The following is a 17,231-nucleotide window of genomic DNA, read 5'->3' on the forward strand; positions in this document are numbered from 1 at the left end:
CCCTGACCTGCCCAGCCTCCCTTTTGGCTCACTCAGCCTCCAAGACCCCCTCGGCCAATAGACAGAGGATGGAGGGACAGCAGATCAGGCAGCATCTAAGGTGAAAAAGGGTCATGGGGGGGCGGGGAGGAGCTGGGAGGGGCTGATTGGTGATGGAATGGGGTGGGAAAACAGTGAGACTAAGTGCAGATCAGGGTCTGCTTAGAATCAGAATTTATTGTGTTATGCACATGTCACGACATTGTTTTCAAACGTTGATATAAACCACTTTACAACAATAAATAACAATGCAAGAAAAAAGTCAATGTCAAGCAGTGTCAGGAATCTGATGGTGGAGGGGAAGAAGCCGTCCTTGTGCCTCTGAGTGCTCGTCTTCAAGCTCCTGTAACTTTTCCCGAATGGTAGCAGAGTGAAGAGGGCACGGCCTGGGTGGTGGAGGGTCTTTGAGGATAGAGGCTGCCCTTTTAAGACACCGTCTCATGTAGATGCCCTCAATTGAATGATGTCACAAGGCCGAGTTAACAACCCTCTGGAGTTTTTTCTTGTCCTGAGAGTTGGTGCCGCCGTATGAGACAGTGATGCAACCAGTCAGAATGCTCTCCACGGTCCACCTGTGGAAGTTTACGAGAGTCTTCAGTGACACACGGAATCTCCTCAGACACCTCGCAAAGAATAGCCAGGGACCAGTTCACCAAAACCTCTGCTGTGAGTCAAAGCACGACTTCCTATGGCCAATGTTTCAGCTCCCCAACCATTCCCACACAGACATGTCTGTCATCCATCACCAGGTGATACTCAACGCAAACCTGAGGAACAACATATGTTTCTCCTGGACAGCCTGAACCCCCATGAACATTGTCAGGTAATTTCCCACCCCAACCTGGTTCCACTGTTCTCATCTCTCTACCTACACCCATACATACTTGTTTCTCCCTTTCCCCTTTCCCAGTGGTCTCTCCCTCTAGCTGTCTTTCCACTTCTGTCCCATACCCCTCTCAGCTTCCCTCCCCCTCTCCTTTCCCCCTTGGTAGACTTTATTATCACCCACGTTGACTCACCCTGTTCATTTCCCATGCTGAATCACTTTGTTGAGTACCTCAGCTCTGTCTGCCACTATAGCACAATGGCCACCCACTTCAATCACCTGTCCCATTTCCTTGCCGACATGTCTGTCCATAGACTCATACACCTGCCAGACTGAGACCATCCATAAATTGGAGGAACGACACCTCATCTTCCTCTGGGCCCCCTCCAACCACATAGCATTAACATCGACTTCTCCGGCTTCCATTAACCCTCCCCATATGCTTCCCCCTGTATCCTTTCCTCCAGTTTCTCTCTCTCTCTCTGTCTCCTGTCACAGAGCCAAAATCAATTCTCCCCTCATCCAATTAACGCCCTTTGTTGGTTTGGACTCACCCCCCACCGCTCCTCCTCAGCCAAGTCTTCAGACTTTATTCTGACACCTTCCTGTTTGTTGCTTATTCCTCAGGCCCGAAAAGTCAGTACTATATCTTCACCTCTTATGGATGTGAATTTCTGCAACATGTTGACCATCTCTCCCCATAGATTCTGCCTGACTTACTGAGTCCCTCCAGCAATTTGTTGTCTGCTCAGGATCCCAGCACCTGCCATCTTTGTTCCTCTGCCTTTATATTCCATTCTATTCCGAGGACCCTCTGTGAAACCATCTCTCCGTTCAAACGTTATCTTACTTTTCAACTTGCCCCTTGCTTCCCACAAGATGCTCGATCTACCAAATGTTTGCCTATTCAGTCCATCTATAAACCTCTGCAGTCTTGGTCCCCCTCACCACTCGATTCCAAAGATGAAGGGGTTAACTTAAGAAGTGAGATTGAGTTACCAGGGTAGGTGCTTCATTGGAGTCTAGGAGAGGGATCTTATAGAAAAAGAACATTGTGAAAGGAATAGATAAGATAAAAGTAGGGAGGTTGTTTCTGTTGGTAGGTGACACCAGAACTTGGGGACAAAGCCTCAATATTTGGGGGAGTAGATTTAAGACAGATGAGAGAGAGGAGAATTTCCAGAGAGTAAGGAATCCGTGGAATTCTCCGCCCAAGTAAGCAGAATTGGCTGCCTGATTGAATATATTTAAAATGCAGATAGATAGTTGTACTCGTTGGAGTTCAGAAGATTGAAGGAAGACCTCATGGAAGCATTTTGCATGTTCAAAGACCTGGGCAGAGTAGATGTGGCCAAGCTGTTTCCCATGCCAGGAAAGGAGGAATTAACTTTGGGATTGAAGGGCGCCCGTTTAAAACAGAGATGCCGAGGAATTTCTTCGGCCAGAGAGCAATGAACCTCTGGAATTTGCCACCACAGGCAGCTGCGGAGGCCAGGTTGTTGGGTGTATTTAAGGCAGAGATTGATAGGTATCTGAGAAGTCAGGGTACCAAAGGTTATGGGGAGAAGATAGGAGAGTGGGGCTGAGTGGGAGAATGGATCAGCTCATGGTGGATGGTTTGCAACACTCATTCCAACAGTCATCTAGGTTAAGGCTGATCAGTGACCTGACCCTTAATTTTTTTTCACTTTATTCCCATACCAATATTCTTTGTTGGTTAGTGATCATCAATCAATATTAGCTTAAATACTAAACACTAATTCTCTCTGTTGCCCTTTGTGAAGGAAAGTTGCACAGTTCGACCACTCAGTGCATGGAGTGTTTCCCAACTCCAGGTCTGCTCTTCCTGCTCCAGATTTTTTAGATTGTCCCAAACTGCTTTAATCAGAACAGTTTTTATTTTGCAGGGGCAAGCAATACATGAAGCTTTGACATTTGTAGGGCAAAGTTCAAACTGTTTTTCCAAACCCTTTTCTTTCTACTTAATGTGGTTAATGATATACCATCACTGTCACCCAGCTGACAGGACAGAGGCCTGGCTGGGAGGTTTTGTCCAGTTGGCAAATCATTCCTTTTTGAGGCAAATATTTGTCTCGAAGTCACTATGAGAACTGCATGGTTCAGGATAAAATTCAGAGTCGGTGAGGAGACAGCAGAAAGCACAACTTGCATTGACATAGCACCTTTAACACAGCCTCACTTTAGTGTGCTATTGAACAAAAGGTGCATTGGAAGCATGAGGAGCAGGTGAAGATTATGGAGCAAATTCAGCTCACACGCACCTCTCACATCCCCCCCCCCCCACCCACACACTCCTCACCCCCTAGACACACACCTCTCACATCCCCCCCCCACCCACACACTCCTCACCCCCTAGACACACACCTCTCACATCCCCCCACCCACACACTCCTCACCCCCTAGACACACACCTCTCACATCCCCCCCCACACACTCCTCACCCCCTAGACACACACCTCTCACATCCCCCCCCACCCACACACTCCTCACCCCCTAGACACACACCTCTCACATCCCCCCCACCCACACACTCCTCACCCCCTAGACACACACCTCTCACATGCCCCCCACCCACACACTCCTCACCCCCTAGAAACACACCTCTCACATCCCCCCCCACCCACACACTCCTCACCCCCTAGACACACACCACTCACATCCCCCCCACCCACACATTCCTCACCCCCTAGACACACACCTCTCACATCCCCCCCCACCCACCCACACACTCCTCACCCCCTAGACACACACTTCTCACATCCCCCCCCACCCACATATTCCTCACCCCCAAGACACACACCTCTCACATCCCCCCCCACACATTCCTCACCCCCTAGACACACATCTCTCACATCCCACCCCCACCCACACATTCCTCACCCCCTAGACACACACACACCTTTTACCCCCCAACCCACCCTCCACTCACTCCCCCAACCCACCCTCCTCTCACCATCCCCCACACTCCTCTCACCCCCCCAACCCACCCTCCTCTCACCCTCCCAACCCACCCTCCTCTCACCCCCCCCAACCCACCCTCCTCTCACCCCCCCAACCCACCCTCCTCTCACCCCCCCCAACCCACCCTCCTCTCACCCCACCCCAACCCACACACCTTTCACCCTCCCCAAACGGGGAGGAGGAGAGTTACTGTGTAATAACATGGACATCGTCAGCCTGCCCTCAGCAGGGGGCGGCCCCGACTCTGTTAAATAGCGTCTGGGAGGGAGTCCGCTCTTCCCGCGGCACCTGCAGCGGCTCCTGGCCAGATGGGGAAGAGCAGCCAGGACGGGACATCGCGAAAGGTAGTGCCTCTCTGGGGACTCGGGTCCCGGCTCTCGGGGGGACCGGGGTTCCGGCTCTCGGGGGGACCGGGGTTCCGGCTCTCGGGGGGACTCGGGTCCCGGCTCTCGGGGGACTCGGGTCCCGGCTCTCGGGGGGACCGGGGTCCCGGCTCTCGGGGGGACCGGGGTCCCGGCTCTCGGGGGGACCGGGGTCCCGGCTCTCGGGGGGACCGGGGTCCCGGCTCTCGGGGGGACCGGGGTCCCGGCTCTCGGGGGGACCGGGGTCCCGGCTCTCGGGGGGACCGGGGTCCCGGCTCTCGGGGGACTCGGGTCCCGGCTCGCGGGGGGACCGGGGTCCGGCTCTCGGGGGGACTCGGGTCTCGGCTCTCGGGGGGACTCGGGTCCCGGCTCTCGGGGGGACCGGGGTCCCGGCTCTCGGGGGGACCGGGGTCCCGGCTCTCGGGGGGACTCGGGTCCCGGCTCTCGGGGGGACCCGGGTCCCGGCTCTCGGGGGGACCCGGGTCCCGGCTCTCGGGGGGACCGGCTTCCGGCTCTCGGGGGGACCCGGGTCCCGGCTCTCGGGGGGACTCGGGTCCCGGCTCTCGGGGGGACCGGGGTCCCGGCTCTCGGGGGGACCGGGGTCAGGCTCTCGGGGGGACCCGGGTCCCGGCTCTCGGGGGGACCCGGGTCCCGGCTCTCGGGGGGACCCGGGTCCCGGCTCTCGGGGGGACCCGGGTCCTGGCTCTCGGGGGGACCGGGGTCCCGTCTCTCGGGGGGACTCGGGTCCCGGCTCTCGGGGGGACCGGGGTCCCGGCTCTTGGGGGGGACCGGGGTCCCGGCTCTCGGGGGGACCGGGGTCCGGCTCTCGGGGGGACCGGGGTCCGGCTCTCGGGGGGACCCGGGTCCCGGCTCTCGGGGGGGATTGAGATCCGGGTCCCGGATCCGCCACTCTCCCAAAGTGTCGCCAAACTCGCGGTGACGAGGCCGGGTGATGGGACACACGTCGCTCCCGGGACCGGCGGAGCTCTGGTCGAGGGAGCCTCGGGCTCGGTCACAGGAGTTGTGGCGACCGGTTGGAGGCGTCTGGATTGAGGAGAGTCTTGGGGAGCTGGTGGAGGAGCATTGGACCCCGGGGGAGGGATACGACAGGGATACAGCCCCTTCGGCCCACGGACTTGGTGTTAACCACCCATTTACAGTCAACGCTAACCAACCATCAATCTCCCTTTCAATAGACAATAGACAACAGGAGCTGGAGTAGGCCCTTCGGCCCGTCGAGCCAGCACCGCCATTTTACAAATCATGGCTGATCACTACTATCGGTACCCCTTTCCAGCCTTATCCCCATAACCCTTAACTCCTTTGCTCACTAGAGTCTTATCTAACTCTCTTTTGAACATAATCAGCGAATCTGCCTCTACCACCCTCTGTGGCAGAGCATTCCACAGATTCACACTTCTCTGGGTAAAAAAATGTTTTCTCATCTCCGTCCTAAAGGGCCTACCCTGTATTCTTAAACTATGCCCTCTAGTCCTCGTCTCCCCCATCACTGGGAACAAGTAATCAGACTTCACCCTGTCTATCCCCCGATGATTTTATATACCTCAATCATGTCCCCCCTCATCCTTCTAAACTCCATCGGATACAAGTCCAGTTTTTCTAGCCTTTCAGCATATGTCAACCCCGCCATCCCTGCAACTAACCTTGTAAATCTGCGCTGCACACCCTCTAGAGCTAGTATGTCCTTCCTCAAGTTTGGAGACCAGAACTGGATGCAATACTCCAGGTGGGGTCTCACCAGGGCCCTGTATAACTGCAGAAGGGCATCTCTGTTCCTATACTCCAATCCCCTCTTTATGAAAGCCAACATGCCATTTGCCTTCTTCACAGCTTTCTGAACCTGCATGTTAGCCTTCAGTGACCGGTGAACAAGTACACCCAGATCCATTTGCACTTCCCCACTCCCTAGCTTGTCTCCATTTAAATAATACTCAGCTTTCCTATTACTTCCCCCAAAATGAATAACCTCACATTTGTTCACATTGAAATTCATCTTCCATTTAACCGCCCACTCCTCCAGCCTGTCCAAGTCCCTCTGCATTTTCCTGACATCCTCCTCACACCCCACACCGCCACCCAGTTTAGTGTCATCTGCAAATTTGCTCATGTTATTTATAATCCCCTCATCCAAATCATTTACATAAATTACAAACAACTGAGGACCCAATACCGATCCCTGAGGCACTCCACTCGTCACATGCTGCCATTCTGAAAAAGACCCATTTACTCCAACCCTTTGTTTCCTATCTCTTAACCAATTTCCTATCCATGTCAGCACCTTACCTCCAATACCATGCTCCCTGATCTTGCCCACTAGTCTCCCGTGCGGTACCTTATCAAAGGCCTTCTGGAAGTCCAAATACACCACATCCACAGGCTCTCCCAAGTCCACCCTCTTTGTCACATCCTCGAAAAATTCCAGAAGGTTAGTCAAGCATGACTTACCCTTAAGGAATCCATGTTGACTAGCCCTTATACTATTATTTCTGCCTAAGTGTTCTGCTATTTCTCCTTTTATGATGGACTCCAATATCTTCCCCACCACTGATGTCAGGCTAACCGGTCTATAATTTCCCGTTTTCTCCCTCTCTCTCTCTTTCATCACACACACAAGCAACTTAGCCCAGCGACCCACCGTTCGTTTTTTTCACCGGGAGAACATGCAAACTCCACTTAGAAAGTAGAGGAGATGGGAATCGAACCCTTGTCTCCAAGCTGTGAGGGTGCACCCCCTGCGTCTGTGTCCAGGCACGGGCAGCAGAGCTTTGGATATTGTCAGAGAGGAAATGGCCAGGGTTCCGCTGGAATAATGACCCTCCGCAGAGAGGAACTGAGGGATAGGGGCATGGTTCTCCCAAAATTACTGGGTGGGATAATCCGGCGGGTCGTGTGGACACGGGTGAACGAAAACTTTACACACGAGAACAGCGTCGAAAGCAATGGGAGTCCCAGAAACTTCATTCTCAAGGGGTGGGAGATGAGTTCCGTGGCTCACAGGGCAATTGAGGCAATGGACACTGTTCTGGCAGTTGCCATGTTCCTGATGGCCACCAGGGTCTTGCTTCTCCTCACGTGCTTCCAGAGAAGGACTGGACCAGGAGTGGTGAGCCAGGTTGGGAATGTAGTTCCCCATGCCGACCTTTTGAAATTGAATAGGAGCTTGTGAGGAGTAGCGTTGTTTGCTTCACATAGTAGCAACAGGATGGAATGGAGTGCCATGGGGAGGACTTCCTGCCAGTGTGAGTCTGAAGACCTTTTGACTTCAGGACCAGTTTGACAGCCTTCCAGACCGTGGTGTTCTCCTTTTCAACCTGCCTGTTCCCCCAGGGGTTGTAGTTCGTAGTTCTGCTGGGTGCGATGCCCCTCGCCAGCAGGTACTGACGCAGCTCGTCACTCATAAAGGATGAGCCCCAGTCGCTATGAATATAACTAGGATACTCAAACAGGGTGAAAATTGAATCTGAGGCCTTTATGACTGACGAAGTGGACATGTCTAGACATGGAATAGCGAACAGGAAGTGGGAGTTCTCATCAATGATAGAGGAAGAAGGTGTTCCCGTTCGTGGAGGGGAGAGGTCCCTTAAAATCGACACTGAGCCGTTCGAAGGGCCTGGATGACTTGATCAGTTGCGCCTTTCTGGGGCAGTAGAAGTGCAACTTGCACTCCGCGCAGACCTGGTCATTACCCTGACGTCTTCCATGGAGTAGGGCGGATTGACAAAATAAGCCATGCGGGTGACCCCAAACTTGACCAAAACATTAGTCCAATTAAATTCGATCATTCCACGAGTATATCACACACACACACACACACACACACACACACACACAGGAGTGTGTCTGCATTTATCTAGAGAGGCTAAATACTCATTCACTTTTTCCCAGGGTTGGTGAGTCTATGTCTACGGGGTATTGAGAAGGTCAGGGTTTAACAGGACTTCATGATACAGGAGTGTCTTGGTTCACTTACTGAATTCTGGACCAGTAGTTTATATCGCTCCACCAGCACCCAGGGAAATCGCGTCAATAAATGCATTTAATTTTAAAAAGCATCAGCAAGAATGGGTGGAAAACTCGTAAGAACCTCACCATCCTCACCTGGTCTGTCCTCTGTGACTCCGCAGTTCTGGGGTAATCAAGGATAGGCAATTCTGGTCATGAAACCGGCTTTCCTTCCCAAACGCTGAGCAGCGTACCAGCGCAACAATTCTAGCTATTTTTAGTGAGTTTTCAATCCATCGGGCTGATAGCCCTTCAAATAGACAATGGGTGCAAGAGTAGGCCATTTGGCCCTTCAAGCCAGCACCTCGATTCACTATGATCACGGCTGATCATCCTGCCTGAAGGGTGTGGATCCAGGTCTCACAAGAAATGGGTGTGGGAAGGTTTAGAGACCGAATTGATCATGAATGGCAAGGTTCAGGTGTCCTGCAGAGGGTCTCGTCTGGGCATCAGTAGGAAGCAAAATAATTTCATAAATATTATCTGCAGAGGTAAAATTCCAACTCCTAACCCCCTCACCCTCATCCTTCACTCACCTTCACCCCTCATCCACCCCCTCACCCTCCACTGAGCTCAATGCAAGGAATTCAGGTTTAAGAAACACAAACGCTACAGATGCTGGAATCTCAAACAAACTTTCTGCGGGTAGAAATGGTTGGTCAAGGTTTCAGGTTGGGACCCTGCTTCAAGACTGGATGGAAGGGAGTGAAACTGCATCTATAAAGGGGGACAGAAGCTGGGGGACTGGCCCACAGATGATGGGGCATAGTTGTCTGTGGGAACAAGTTCCACAGATTCACGTCCCTCTGGCTGAAGAAACGTCTCTTTGTCTCCATTCCAACTCACCAGCGGAAGGGTGGGGTTACTGCAAACCATCCAGAATAGTTGGTGATGGGTGGGACATTTGAGTCTCTTAGACAGGCACATGGATGAAAGGAATATAGAGATAGGAAGGGTTTAGTTTTCTTTTAGTAGGAATATATAAGTCAGCACAACATTGAGGAGCGAATGGCCTGTACTGTGCTATAATGTTCCACATGGGCTATGCCTGGCACACAGACCACATGTCCACATGCTCTCCTCCAACAAGGTCTGATCCCATCTCTCTTCCAACCCAACCTGCTTACTTCATGCCTCCAATCTGCCTCTTCCCTATTCTCCCCTCCTCTCCCTCCCTTCATTCCACCCAACTTCAGCCAAATCCCCTAATTCCCTTTCACTCTAACCATTCCTCTCCTCCCATTCCCCTCTTTCCTCCCTACCCCACTCAGCCCACATCACTCCATCACCCCTCCCCTTCTCTGGTCTTCACACAACCATCTGTCCCATTCCTCCTCCTCATACCTCTTTCCCTCACCCCCCCCCCCCATCCCCACTGCATGAGCTGTGACAGGCCCTATCCTGCCCAGGGTCTTATGAGTGCCTGTTCCTGTCTCCACCAGCCAAGTGGCCTCCTGCTCCTCTCAGTTTTCACCGCAGTGCTGGGGTCCCTTCAGTTTGGCTATGGAACGGGAGTTATCAACACCCCCCAGGAGGTAAGCTGCAGACCACCGACCCTCACGTACCGTACCGTCCGTCAGTCCACAGTCTGGGAGCTTGTCAAGTACAGGCCCCAAATGCACCTCTCACATCTCAAAATGATGCAGCTAATTCAATTATTTTGATGTGGAGCCAGCTTACAGCACCTATTGGTGCACAAATCAATACCCAGTAAAATGAACCAATCCATGCCTGCATGCAGAATGGCCAAGGCAATGGCCAGGCCTGAGCTGAAGGGGCAGGTACCATTCATGCTGCAAAACCTCCAGGTCAGTGAACATCTTAAGAACCAGACAGTCCTCCATTTCTCCCTGGCAGTCAATGCAATGCCATTGCTGAGAACCCCCCCCCCCCAACCATTGTGGACCTTAGTTACCCAGCCGAACACCGAGGCTGCATTGGTTGGGAATCCAGTCTCGAATGACCCTCGAGGCCTTTGACTATCTGCAGGGCATGTCTGTAATCATACAACCTGGAAACAAGCCCTTCGGTCCACTTCATTCCTGCTGACCAGGTTGCCTACCTGAGTGAATCCCATTTGCCTGCATTTATCCCATATCCCTCCAAATTTCTCCTCTACCTGGACTTGTCGAAACCTCTTTTAAACATTGTAATTGTCCCCGTCTCTACCACCTCCTCTGGCAGTTCGTTCCGCACACCCACCACCCTCTGTGTGAAGAAACTTCTCCCTCAGCTCCCCATTAAATCTTTCCGCCCCCCCCCCCCCACACCACATCAGTGCTTGACATGTCCGTGACCCTAGGAGATGTGAGCCAGGTTGCCATCAAACAGCTTAGCCTGATGGTGGAGGAACCTATCTCTTCACCTTCTGCTCCTCCAGGTCATCAAGAGGCATTATGCTCATGTCCTCCATGTTACCCACAATGTGTCTATGGCCAGGGATCTCACGTTAGCAGCGACCCCAGTGAAGGACCGCCAGGTGATGAGGTACTGGGCTCTGTCCGTCGCCATCTTCTGCATCGGAGGAATGGTCTCCTCCTTCTTTGTTGGATATCTGGCAGACAGGCTGGGCAGGTATGGATAGAGATCCAGGCTCTTTGCAACAGCTCTACTCCGTGGCAGGGTTTCAGATCAGGATCGGGGCCAAGGTCATGGTTAGCTTTGGGGTTAGTGTCAAGTCACATGTTAAGAGTGGGATGGGGTCCTCTCCACCTTCCAGGTGAGTGCTGCTCCATCAGCTGTCAAGGAGGTCAACACCACCCAGGCAAAGATGCCTCTAGATTCGCACTCCAGGCTCCACCAAGACATTCGTCCCCTCAACCGCTGGCACATAATAGCTGCAGCGACTTACCCAGGCTGCTGGCTCCCCTTCCGAGAGCTCTACGGCCACAGTGAGGGCAGTGGGCACATCACCAGCTGCAGGTTCTCCTCCACAGCACATGCTCTACCCAGACTTGGAAATCGATCACCGTTCCTTCATTGCCACTGGGTCCAAACTCTGGAACCCCCTCCCTCACACCATCTTGAACAGCAGGATCACAGCAAGTAGGAAGGTGGCTTCCATGTCTCTTGCCCCTCCCCCACCCCTATCCCCCACCTTCTCCAGGCTTAGAAGGGAGGAGTGAAATCTACACCCCAAAAAATTGAATGAATGTAGACGAGGTGCTGGATGAAACGACTGGTCATTTTGATGGGCTTCACCGTCCACCAATCTACCACCTTAGCCAGACCCTGCCAAGGTGGAGTTTCTGACCAAAGTAACCTGCACATATTATCCCTCTCCAGAGTGAAGGCAATGAAAGTGATCAACATTCTGGCCATAGTCGGAGCCCTGCTCATGGGACTGGCCAAAATGGGGCCATCACACATCTTGGTCATCACGGGACGGGCCATCACCGGCGTTTATTGTGGTAAAGTGGTTTTGGTTCAGGTTTATTGTCATGTGTACTGTGGTACAGTGAAAAGTTTGTTTTGCGAGCAGTCTAGCTGGATATCCAATACATAGGGTGGCAGGGTTGGTGTAGTGGTTAGCACAACCCCTTTACAGCACCAGCGATTGGGACCAGGGTTTGAATCCCTTGCTGTCTGTAAGGAGTTTGTTCGTTCTCCTCGTGTATGAGTGGGTTTCCCCCGGGGGCTCTGGTTTCCTCCCACCATTCAAAACTTACCGGGGGTGTCGGTTAATTGGGTGACACAAACCCATGGGCCAAAATGGCCTGTTACTGTGCTGTATGTCTAAATTTTACATTTTAAATTTAAATAGTACAACAAGTGAGACAATGCAGAAGTGCAGAATAACAGAGAGAGATGAGTTGGGACAAAGCAAAGGCAGCGTCATTTTACCAGTGTGGGGATCAGTCAGGAGTCTGATAATAGCTGGAAAGAAACTGTCCTTGAATCTCACATCATGAATCTTCTTCCTGACAGGAGTGGGGGGGTGGGGTGAAGAGAATGTGGTGGGCTTGGATGGTTCTTTTAATGCATTGGCTGCTTTCCCAAGGCAGCGGGAGTTATAGACAGAGTCAATGGAGGGGAGGGGGTGTGTGATGAAGTTGAAGGAGGGGAGGGGGCGTGTAATGGAGTTGATGGGGGTGTGTGAGGGTCTGAGCCACATTCGTAACCCTGTGCGATTTCATACGGTGTTGGATGGAGTAGTTCCCGTCCCACGCAGTTACGCACCCTGACAGGATGGTTTTTAATGGTGCCCCTGTAAAAGTTGTTAAGGGATAAAGGGGACGAGTGAAGTCCCCTTGGGGTTCTGAGGAAGGAGAGGCTCTGGTGCATTTTCTTTGCTGTTACATTGACATGGATGGGACAGGACAGGAGACTGGGGATATTTCTCCTTTGACACAGGTGCCAGTGTTGATTGCCCACCCTGATCCTCTGTTGCCCTCTCTGCCATTTGGCTCAGTGCCATTGGGAGGAAGACGAGTGGATGAAGGGGAGTTGAGTTGGTGAGGTTGAGACAGGAAGGCTGGAGATGGAACTGTGGAGGATGCAGGGTGGGACATTGAATCAGTGCTTGACATGTCCAAGATTGCGTGACAGAACACATAATATTACACAAAATTGTCTTCTACCTGCCGTAAGGGAGACAAAGAGTCCCCATTAGTGCCCTCCCCCTTACAGTATGAGAAAAAGAGAAGCAATGAGAGTCCCTTCAGAGTCACTGAGTGTCTGTGGATTCGCCTCCCGCACAGACTCTTGTATGATCCATTGGCCACCTCGAGCCACAGATCCAAACCCCCGACATGATCAGGAAGCCTTCAGCACCTGAAGGCCTTCTTGCCCTCGGCATCCTCTCGAATCCCGGCTCTGATACCTGTCAGCCAGTCTTAAGCCTTTGTGGATCCTTTAGCTGCTGAACCCTTGCTGGCCCATGGCCGTGGTTACCATCCTGTAGGGTCATCTCCTATGCATCTCCTCCTAGTCCCCTGCACCACTTGCACTGCAAGTGGCAGACCCTGGTGGGGTTGGGGTGGGGGGCTGCAGCAGGTGACATCCAATCGAATCAGGCAGCATTTGCACCAAGATGTTAGGGGTCAATTTTTTTACACAGAGTAGTGGGGCCTGAAATGAATTGCCAGGGATGGTGGTGGAGGCTGGAACATTAGGGGCATTTAAAAGACTCTTGGACAGGCAGAAGGATGGAATAAAATTAACCCTCTGGTTATGGGTGTGAGGTGAGGAAGGGTTAGTGTGTGGAGTAGGTTTACACAGGTCGCCGCCACATCATGGGCTGAAGGAATGTTTCGTGTTCTACATTCTGGGATCTATGTGAAGTTGTGTAAGCCATTGGTGAGGCCAAATGTGAAGTATTGTGTGCAGGTTTGGTCACCTAACAACTGGAAAGATATCATTAAGATAGAAGGAGTGCAGAGTAGATTTATTGGGATGTTGCCTGGACTTCAGGAACTGAGAATCAGGGAAAGGTTAAACCATCATGCCTATCCTGGAGCATAGAAGAATGAGGGGACATTTGATTAAGGTATTTAAAATTATGAGGGGGGTAGACAGAGTAAATGTAGTTCGGCTATTTCCACTGAGGGTAGGTGAGATACAAACCAGAGGACATGGGTTAAGAGTAAAAGGGGAAAAGTTTAGGGGGAACTTCTTCACACAGAGAGTGGTGGGGGTGTGGAACGAGCTGCCAGCTGAGGTGGTGAATGTAGGCTTAATTTTAACATTTAAGAAGAGTTTGGACAGGTTCATGGATGGGAGGAGTGTGGAGGGATGCCAGTGGAATTAGATAGAATAATAGTATGGCAATAATTAGAAGGGTCAAAGGGGCCTGTTTCTGTGCTGTAATCGTCTCTATTTGGCCCATTATCCAAATGCTTGCAATAGACAACAGCAAACCTGCCATGAACAGCTCTGGAAGAAATGGGGACAGGGGGTGGTCTTTAAGCATCCCACAGACCAATGAGCTCCTGTCCATGTGGTCACAGTGATGCTGGAGGGGTTGTCTAACGGATGAGACCTTAGGGTCCCTCAGCAAGCCGGTGGGGAAGAGATGTTTGCCACCAAAGTCCTAACAGAGTACAGGGCTCCGTAGAGGGACGGGCTGACTTGGAAACCTCATCCCCATCCTCAGCAAGAGGAGGGTTCCAGTGGTTTGAATGTTTAACTGACATTAACCAAGATTTCTACCACCCTTTCCCAGGTCTCTCGTCAGGACTGGTGCCCATGTACATTGGAGAGATTTCACCCACAAGTTTGCGTGGAGCCCTGGGGACAATTCATCAGCTGGCAGTCGTGATCGGAATTCTCGTGAGCCAGGTACAGCACCTCAACAATCCAATCCTACCTGTTCCTGGACAGCTCACGGTCTACAGCACCCATGTCCCTGTTCCTCAAGACCCACCTTCTTCCCCAAGTCTGCTCTTAGCAGCGTCCCAGAACCAGAAACATACTCTGGGGGGGTGGGGGAGATCAGTCATTAATATCACTCTTTGGGGTGACCCCCATTCAGGGTCACTGTCATACAGCATCACCTGTATCCACCCATCCTTCTGAGTGAAGCAACTCTTCACTTGTGAATCTGGGGAGTCGTCTACTTCATCCAGTGCTCCCATCGTGGTCTCCTCTACATTGGAGAGAATGGACACAGGCGGAGAGATCATTTTGTTGAGCCCCTTCGCTCTGTCCGCTGGAACAATCTGGACCTCCCAGTGGCCACCCATTTTAATTCCACACCCCATTCCCACACCGTCATGCCTATCCATGGTCTTACGCACTGCCAAACTGAGGGCACCCGCAAATTGGAGGAACCACACCTTGTATTCCATTTGGGCACCCTCCACCCCGACAGTATCAATTGTTGACTTCTCCAACTCCCATTAACCCCCTCCCCAGTGTCTCTCTTTCCCTCATCCCTCTATCACCTTTCGACCAGCTCCCCACCCCATTTCCTTCCTTTTCCAGCAACTTTCTCAGCCCTGCCTCCTCCCCATGAGATTTTTCTCTTCTTCCCGTCCCACCTGTATCCACCCATCACCTGTCAACCTGCGCTCCTCCCCCCACTTTCCCCCCCACCTGTTTATTCAGTTGTCTGCCTTTTGATGCCCCTGACGAACGTGTCAGGCTCGAAATGATAACTAACAATGATGCTCTGCAGATGCTGCACGACCTGCTGAGTTTCTGCAGTACTTCTCTGGACCAGCCATTCTCAAACCTTTTTTTCGGGTTAAGGTTCAGAGTTTATGGGCCCCCTTCCCTGTGAAGCAGTCAAGTTTTGGCTTCTTCCGTACTTCTACCGACTACATAAAATATATATCTGTAATGCCCCCAGAGAATGGCTGGGGTCAAGGATGCCTGCCTGGACATCACCAATAAGGCTGGTGGCCCTTGTGAAGGAGATGGTGAGGGGAGTTCAGTCCAAGTGGGGACTGAGGGGCAATTTAATACTTCTTGGATCCTTACAGCATGGCTGAGGCCTTTCAGCCCCTTGACCCCACCCTGTTACATCCTGAGTTGCACTGATCTTGGTGGAGTGACCTCCTGCTTTGAGCTGCGAGATTTACTTTTGGGGAGCAAATGGAAAATGTGTCGAGGATTGATGGGGGGATGGGGCCTGGGGATTGGTCCGATCCCAGTGCCGTGACAGAAGATCCCTAGTTGGAGGTTGGGTGGGCATCTCAGAACCTGGTGGGAAGGGAAAGAGAGCGGGACTCTGCAAGATTCCTCCCATGCACCATGTCCTCCAGCCTGTATTCATTCCTCGGCCAGCCTCTCTGTAACATGGCGAGGAGTCCCCATCATCTCAGTGTCTGTGGCCACAATGGTTGCCACATTTCCCATGTTAGCGGTGGTGAGTAGCTGGGAACCATCTCAAGACATCCTGGAAGTCACATGCCTTTGCCTTTGTCTCCGGCAGGTGATCGGTCTGAGTTTCCTGTTGGGGAATGACCAGCTCTGGCCTCTGCTCCTTGGCCTGTCTGGGTCACCGGCCATTCTACAGTCCATCCTCCTGATCTTCTGCCCTGAGAGCCCACGCTACCTCTACATAAAACTGGGCAAAGAAGAGGCAGCCAGAAAGAGTGAGTGAATGGCAGAGGGAGTGGGCAGACCATCTTTGTGGGATCTTCCTGTGCACCCTTGGCTGGTATCTTTCCCAGATTATGGTGAAGACAACACAAAATGAGAGTCAGAGTCCACCCCTGGAGCGTGCCCAATCCCTCTGAAAGGTGGTGATCCATCCCTGTTCCCACTTCCACCCTCTCCCCATAACACACTTTGATTAATGATAGATCTCTGAACAAATTCGAGCTTTGAAACTCCCAAACTGTCTGCTGCAAAGAATTCAATCGTTCAGTAAAAGTACATTTTAAATAGAGACATCCAGCATGGTAACAGGCCCTTTGGCCCACGAGCCCATACTGCCCAATTACACTCGTGACCAATCAACCTACTAACCCTGTACATCTTTGGAATGTGGGAGGTAGCTGAAGCACCTGGAGGAATCCCACACGGTCATCGTGATGTCCCAAATCTTCCACATTTCAGTCTTACAATGGCCTCCCTTCCACACTCTCCCTATGTGTGGAGATATCTGGCCAGAATTTGCTCAGACATGACCCCTAACGAACCTTACGTGTTTCAATTAGATTCCCCCTCAATCTCCAATCTTCTAAACTCCCAACCTGTTCAGTGATTCATCCAAGTGAATTACCATCATTGATAGAGTCACAGGGTACAGCACAGAAACAGGCCCTTCAGCCCAATGTTCATACTGACCTAGTGTTCCTGAACTGTTCTCACTGGCCTCCATTTAGCCCAAATTCCTCTAACTCTTATCCATGGACCTGTCCAAATGTCTTCTAGTTGTCCCCATTTCCACCTCTTCCTCTCACAGCTTGTTCCACACTCCCACCTCACTCTGTGTGGGGAACCTACCCTTCAATCCTCTTGAAACTTTTCCCCTCTCACCATAAATCTATGCCCTCTTGTTTCGGGGATTCCTACCCTTGGGTAAAGATTTTGACTGTCATAAATAGATT

At 52.0% G+C, this 17,231-nt stretch overlaps 1 protein-coding gene and 1 long non-coding RNA gene across 5 annotated transcripts in view; one reads left to right on the forward strand and one right to left on the reverse strand.

Moving 5' to 3' along the window:
- Positions 1-198: 198 nt before the first annotated feature.
- LOC138742757 (uncharacterized) lies at positions 199-4,175 on the reverse strand. Its single transcript, XR_011344388.1, has 2 exons — positions 4,002-4,175; positions 199-611 (listed from the first exon to the last, which is right to left on the reverse strand). It is a non-coding gene; the product is annotated as an uncharacterized lncRNA (long non-coding RNA).
- Positions 4,083-17,231, forward strand: part of slc2a2 (solute carrier family 2 member 2) — a 33,057-nt gene continuing 19,908 nt past the window's right edge. For 2 of the 4 annotated variants that reach the window (XM_069897598.1, XM_069897599.1), the window contains exons 1-6: positions 4,083-4,191; positions 9,675-9,767; positions 10,613-10,806; positions 11,518-11,642; positions 14,396-14,511; positions 16,109-16,271. In XM_069897598.1, coding sequence (XP_069753699.1) covers positions 4,156-4,191; positions 9,675-9,767; positions 10,613-10,806; positions 11,518-11,642; positions 14,396-14,511; positions 16,109-16,271 — 727 coding nt within the window. In that variant the 5' untranslated portion in view covers positions 4,083-4,155. Of the gene's footprint in view, positions 4,192-5,405; positions 5,493-9,674; positions 9,768-10,612; positions 10,807-11,517; positions 11,643-14,395; positions 14,512-16,108; positions 16,272-17,231 lie in introns of those variants that run through there. The other 2 variants (XM_069897602.1, XM_069897601.1) reach the window with 2 other exon arrangements.

The sequence above is a fragment of the Narcine bancroftii genome, chromosome 9, assembly GCF_036971445.1.
Source record: "Narcine bancroftii isolate sNarBan1 chromosome 9, sNarBan1.hap1, whole genome shotgun sequence".
In the NCBI taxonomy this organism is placed as follows: domain Eukaryota; kingdom Metazoa; phylum Chordata; class Chondrichthyes; order Torpediniformes; family Narcinidae; genus Narcine; species Narcine bancroftii.